Source organism: Lipotes vexillifer, unplaced genomic scaffold (genome assembly GCF_000442215.2).
Source record: "Lipotes vexillifer unplaced genomic scaffold, Lipotes_vexillifer_v1.1 scaffold400, whole genome shotgun sequence".
Taxonomy (NCBI): domain Eukaryota; kingdom Metazoa; phylum Chordata; class Mammalia; order Artiodactyla; family Lipotidae; genus Lipotes; species Lipotes vexillifer.
Window position 1 is genome coordinate 212,807 of NW_006786594.1, and position 6,726 is coordinate 219,532.

The window sequence follows — 6,726 nt, forward strand, 5'->3', positions numbered from 1 at the left end:
CGAGCCGCCCCAGTCCAGCTGCAGCCGACCCAGGTCCCAGTCCCTGCCCTTTGCTCCCCTGCTTTTCAATAAGTCCCGAAGTCCTGGGAGGTGGGCGTGGGAGTAGCCCAAGCTGAGGCTAGGAAGTCCTCCCGGACGGTTCAGGGGGCCCCAGGCGATAGCCACGTTCGGATTCTGGCTGGAAGCCAGGGGAGGGAGCTTGGGGTAAGGGGAGGGCCCTGAGGGAGGGGTCAGACTCCTTAGGAAAGAGTTAATGGGAAGAGGGGGAGGGGATAGGACGAAGAGACCGAAGGGAAGGCTCAGGTAGGAAAAGAACGGAGGGAAGCCTGGTGGGGGGGAGAAGGGACCCTGCAGGATCAGGGGTCAGAGTTAGGGGGTTTTTCCCCTGCTGCACCCTCATCCTAGGGCCGCCAACTTCCCGCCGCGGCGGCGACTTTCAGTTTCATTTCTACGAACCCTCCTGCCTGGGCCGCAGTCGCCGCCGCGATGCCCAGTAAGTTCAGCTGCCGGCAGCTTCGGGAGACGGGCCAGAGATTCGAGAATTTCCTGGTCGATCGGGGACTGGACAGGGAGACAGATCGCGAGCGGTTGCGGACCATTTATAACCAGGACTTCAAGACCAGGTACGGGCCGGCCCACTCCCCGGTCCCAAATCGCGGGCCCAGCTTGCCGCCACGACCCCGGCGGCGGGGCCACCCTTCCCGCCCCGGGGCGCGGAGGGACGCAGCTCCCCCAGTGGCTCCGGCCGGTCCCGGGGCCGCGCAGTCCCCCCTCCCGCTCAGTGCCCACGCCCCGCCCGCGCCGCCAGCGCCGCCCGCAGCCCGCCCGCTCTGCCCGGGCCGGGCCCCTGCGTCGAGTCCCTGTGGAGAGACTCTCCGTCATCCCGCTCCCCCGGCGGCGCGGGACCAGTCCGGGGAGCCAGGTGCTGCGCCCACGCGCCGCCCGCGGGGGGGGGCAGCGCTCGGCGTGGGGGAGGGGAGCTCGGGAGAGGGCCCATGCTTTGCGGAAGCGCGGGGAGCGGGCTGCCTGCTGGTGGCTATCCCCGCTTGCGCAAGCTTTACGGGGACCCCCGTACCCTCGTCGAGGGGCTGCTTCCTCGGTGGTTCACTATCCCAGAGAGCTGAAGAGACGCCGTGTAGCAGGGAGAGTCTCAGGGAGCTCGGGGTAGAAGAAAAGGGCACAAACTGCATACGTACCAAACCTCCATTAGCACCTGTGGCTTCTCCATGGAGACTCCGGCTGGGGCCAGTCTCCTGGAGGCCCCTTCTCATCCTGTGGCTAAAGGCTGTTTGGTCCCCCTTGCCTGTTCCCATCCAAGTGAAAATCAAAGAGACTTCTCTTTCTCAAACCACAGAATTGTGCTTCAAAAAACCTCTATCAACAGGCTGCAGCATTGGGCCGAAGACCAAGGAACAATTTTAAAGGGATAAATGTAAAGACTTACAGAAATAAATACTGGGTGATGGGAATTTAGGCTTACTAACAGTCCTCTTGAAAAAGACCATGGGTTTTCGCACACCAAAAGGCGGATGTGGCTGTTAAAAGAGCCAAAGAAGTGTTAGACTGTGTTAATAGAAGTGTGGTTTGGTGTGAGGGGCAGGAGGTAAGTGATTCTCCAGATTGACCAGATCATTTCTGGAATATTGTTTTCAGTAACGAGTGTCACGTTTTAAGAGGGACATTAACGAGCTTGAGCAACATCTGAAGAAGGAGCAAAGATGATGATCTGTTTTTTGTCCTCACACTGTGCTGGGCACTGTGGGGAATATAAAGAAAAATACACAATCCCAGGGGAGCAGAAGAGGCTATGATATGCATACAGTGTACTATAATAAATGGTAAAATAGCATGACGATTATAATAGAGATAATAAGAAAAATGCTGGAGGAAAGTAAAGAAAGAACAATTACCATGGAGTCACATCATCAACACTTCACATCCATAAATTCACCTATGTCCAAAAAAATAAGTACAACGTGGCTCTGAACAAAAGTCTACGACTTCTTTTGGCTCTGTTAAAGAGATTATTATTCTGATACTTGTTTAAATGGTGAGGAAGACTATTTGATTCTGTTGCAGTAGGGGTATTGCAATGGGGAGAGAGATCTAGCTCAATTCTCACTACAGCAAAGACAGTTGGGAATTTATAACCATGAGCAGAGTGAGGGGGTCATGGATGGAAAATCACTAAGAGGAGACAGTAAGGGACTGGGGGTGGGGCAAAGTTGAGGCCTAATGCAGAAGAGGGTTCAGAGGGGCCTGACTAAAGTTTAGTCAAGGAGAGAGTCTTTGTCATCTCTAAATCAAAGTTACACAATATCTTCCGACACTGGGGGAAAACAGGCTATGTCAGATAACCGCAAACAGGCATATAGAAAACCACATTTACTGTACATTATGGGTGAATTTAAAGGATTTCAAAAGTCATTTTTTAGTATGTACTTGTTTTTAGGCAAGTAAGATACCACTCCCGTGAAATTATTAGGGGATTCGATGGAGAAGGTGGCATTGACCTTGGCCTTGGCCTTGAAGGCTAGATATCTTAGTACTTGGAGGAGGAGGAAAGACTAACATGTTGATTCATTCTTTTGTGAAACCCAGTCAAAGAAAAGGAGAAATGTTCGCCTTGAGAAAAACTGGAGAGGACAAGGTAGTTATCCCTGAATATTTTAAAGACTGTCTTGGGGGAAAGGATTATACTTTGGTGTCACTTCAGAAGGCAGAACTGGGTTCACTCAACATGGCCCCATTGGGGGGTTTCCTGGTGGCCTAGTGGTTAGGATTCCAGGCTTTCACTGCCCAGCCTTGGTTTAGTCCCTGGTCAGGGAACTGAGATCCCCGCCAACTGAGGAGTGACGCGGCCTTGGCCGTCTCACCCTCCACCGGGTGGAAGAGATTTCTGTTCTGATTAGAGAGAACTTTCTTATGCTATGACGTCAACCCTCATCCACCCAATGGGAATTCATTGCTTCTTCCTCTGGGCTCTCATAGCTTATACTTCACTCTTGGTTATGGCCAGATGACAGCCTGCCTTGTGTTAGAGCTAGTATGTGACTGTCTCCCCACCAGACTGTAGAGCCTCTGAAGGCAGGAACAGGCCTTTCGTCATGTTGGCGCCTTCCCTCAGTCCCCAGCATAGAGCCTTGTATGTGGTAGATGCTCAACAGAAGCTTCCAGAATCTAATTGAGTTAGTAGGTAGAGCTGTTCTATACGAGAAAGGCTGTAGGGGAGGTATAGCAAGTCACCTGGTATCAGGAATTCTGGGGCGCTTCCTCCCCTGGGCGGGATAGGTCCCTTCCAACTAGGTTATTTTATGATGTTATGAAGTGCCCTGCTCCCAACTCTTAACTTTTCCCATGTCTCTTTATTCATTTAGCAAATATATTTAATGGGGGCTCTACTGTTTGCTTGGGCCTTGGTTCCTGCCTCTAGAGTGTAGTCTAGTAGGGAGTGGCAGATGTGTAGACAAACATGTCATTCAGTGGGAGCTAGTATCATGTTTTGATAGCTGGAGTTCAAATCCTGACTCTGCCACTTACTAGTTGCATTTGATTTTGACCAAATTTCCCTAACTGTTAAGTGTTTAAAATACTGCCTTTCTCTCAGGGTTGTGTGAGGCCAAAATATCACAGGTAAAGCATTTCCCTTGGGTAACAGAGTGCATGGGCTTTGGAAGTGGTAGCTATCATTAACAGTGCTGGTTAGGAGTCCGTTATGGAATAAGTACTGGCATCGTGAAAAGTTTCTTAGAGAAGATGATTCTTGCCTTGGGCAAGAGACTCATTCTTTTATTCAACAAATATTGGCTGAATGCCTCCTATGAGCAAAGCAAAACTGTGTGAATTGCTGTAGATACACAGAAGGAACCTAACTAAGGAAGATGGAGGCAATTAAAACCAAATACTTTTTAATTTCTGTTGTGATAAGTGCTTGTGAGAAAAAGTCTAGGATGCTTGAGAGCATATAACGTGGAGACCTGACCTAGTCTAGGAACCAGAGGTTTCTGGGAGAAAGTGATGTTTGAGCAGAATCTCGAGTGATAAATGGAGTTAGCAGGTGTAAAGCAAGGGGAGGGCAGTCCAGACTGAGAGAGTAGCACCTTAAAAGGCTGCGGGTGAACTCTCAAGAACAGGGGACAAGGCAGGGGCTGAACTGGGCAGGACCTTGTGGGCCGTGGGGAGGCGTTGTGGGTTTTTCTTTGTTTTGTTTTGTTTTTAATCTTAATAGAAACAGGAAAGCACAAAAATTTTCAAAGTAGGAGACTGACAGAATCAGGGTTTTTAGAAAGATCATTCTGGACCTCTATCCACAGTAAAAAATACATTTTACTTTGGGGTCTGGTATACACAGCTTTCACACAACAGTTAGTGTCCTTGAAACAGTACTTAGCTTCACTCGCTGCCCTCTGCTACTTTTTACTCTATTTTACTCCAGTTTTGCAAGTCCTGGTCTTGGCCTACAAATGAGAGTTGCAACCCACAGTTTGTAAATCCCAGAATTATATGTCCCCTTAAGATCACTTCCAAATCTTGTTAGGTAGCTAGTCAGACATGAGTGGTCCTGCCCCATCCTGGACAGGGTCATCTTTTCCTCCCCCACCTGGACACTGGTGACAAGAACACACCCAGAGATCCTCCCTTTTTTGGTTAAGGACCGCTAAGTTTCCAGCCAGTTTCACGACCAAGCAAGGTATCAAAAACCCAATGGACTTTCCAAACTGCCGTCACCGGTTATCGTAGGCGCACCAAGACCTAAGCGATGACTCAGAGTAACCCAGTGTTCGTTATGCTGTATTTATAATAAATCAGCTTTGCAATTTTTGCCCCACCTCCAGCCCCCTGTGGGTGGGGCGTGGCAGTTTATGCATAAGCCCCTGTGCGCAAGGAGAAAAGTTACATAAGCTAAAGCTGTCGATCAACTTGTCAATCAAATGAGGCAGGACACAGGGAGGGACTTTTCACCACTCTAAAAACCAACCCTATGCTCACTGCAGGGCTGCTTCTGGTTCCCAGACAGCCCGCTCTCCTCCCTTCTTGCGAGGGTTCTTTTGCTTCACCTAAAAACTGCTGCTGCTTGAAACTTATCTTTCTCTCGATTGAATTCTTTCCCTCAAGAGGACAAGAACTGAGGAATGGCCGTTCTACCGGTAACAATCTGATATTGTATTCTGAAATACCATTCCTTGGGCTAGTAGGCTTTCCTGAACTGGGTCTAAACGATTAGTCATTTTTCACCCAACAAACAACGGGGGGCAGGGCTTTACAGACCAAGGATGTCCAACGGTGGCAGAAAAGTCTGGAAGGAGGTGCAGCAGTACAATAGCTGGGAATGGCTGAGGTGCCATTTAGAATGGATGTGGGGTGGACCTGTTCTTCGGTTTCTTCTCTAAAATGGGGGGATAATAGTTGCTACCTCAAAGGGTTGTTGTGAGGAGTAAATGAGATAATGCAAGTAGCTACTTAGAACAGCACAAAGTAAGTGCTCAATAAATGTTTTCTATTGTTGTTGTTGATGTGTCATTGTTAATTGTAGTGCATCCAAGTGGGCCATATTAAAGGGTTAGACTTAGTCGGGAGACATTATCTGATTTGTATTTGTTGAAAACTCCTGCAGACTCTTAGGGGATGGACCAGGAGAGGAGCTGTGAAGTCAGAAGCAGGAGGAACAGTTCATAGGGCTTGGCAAAATGATAAGATCATCAAGCAGTTCACAGAAGAAATATAAATGACTAATAAACAGAAGGAAAGATACTTGATTATATTAATGATCAGGGAAATGCAGATTTAAACAAGATACCATTCTTTTCCTTATCAGATTGTCAAAAATTTAAAGGATTGAAGATTTCTGATGTTAGGGTCTGGGAAAGGGTTCTATCAAATTCTTATTAGTGAGAATGTAAGTTTGTACAACTTGTTTGGAGGACAATTTGGCAAAACTTATCAAAGTAAAAGTTCATTATTCTCTTTGACCCAGAAGGATGGTTATTGTAACATTTGAAATAGCCAAAAATTGTAGGCAGCCTAACTGTCTTATCACTGAACAAATAGTTAAGCACACCACAATGCATTCATACCGTGCTATCCTTTGCAGCCATTCAAAAGAGGTGGCTTGGTAAAATGTTGTCATGGAAGGCTGTCCATGGTGGTGAAAGAAGTCTGTTGTAGAATAGTATGGGTAGCACACAAAAAATGTGTGTAATTAAAAATGTATTTTTTTTAATTCATAGAAAAGGGCCTGGAAAATACATATATCGAACAGTTAAGCAGGTAGTTGGGAGTGAGGGAGTGGGAGCCCTTAATGTTTTATGCTAGGTATTCGTCCTGTTTAAATATTGTAATACTTTTGGTAACCACTCTTTGACATCTCTTTATGCATGCATACTGTCATCCCTTGATATTCAAAAGGGATTGGTTCCGTAACCACGCCCCCTACACACACACACACACACACACACACACACGCACACACGCACGCACACTGCGCACCCTGCCCTGCCGATTCCAAAACTTGAGGGTGCTCTAGTCTCTGACATAAAATAGTGTGGTATTTGCATATAACCTCTGCAGCATATTCTTCCGGGTTACCTTAATCACCTCTAGGTTGCTTATAATACCGAATACAATGTAAATGTTAGGTAAATAGTTGTAAATACAATGTAACTGCTATGTAAATAGTTTCTGGTGCGCAACAAATTCAATTTTTTTTTTTTTTTTTTTTTTTGGTTT

General features: G+C 47.3%; 1 protein-coding gene across 1 annotated transcript in view; it reads left to right on the forward strand.

The window, feature by feature from the left end:
• The first annotated feature begins 486 nt into the window (after positions 1 to 486).
• The window catches only part of MOV10 (Mov10 RNA helicase), a 23,340-nt gene continuing 17,100 nt past the window's right edge, over positions 487 to 6,726 (forward strand). Inside the window, exon 1 of the mRNA XM_007459042.1 lies at positions 487 to 623. Coding sequence (XP_007459104.1) covers positions 487 to 623 — 137 coding nt within the window. The remainder of the gene's footprint in view (positions 624 to 6,726) is intronic.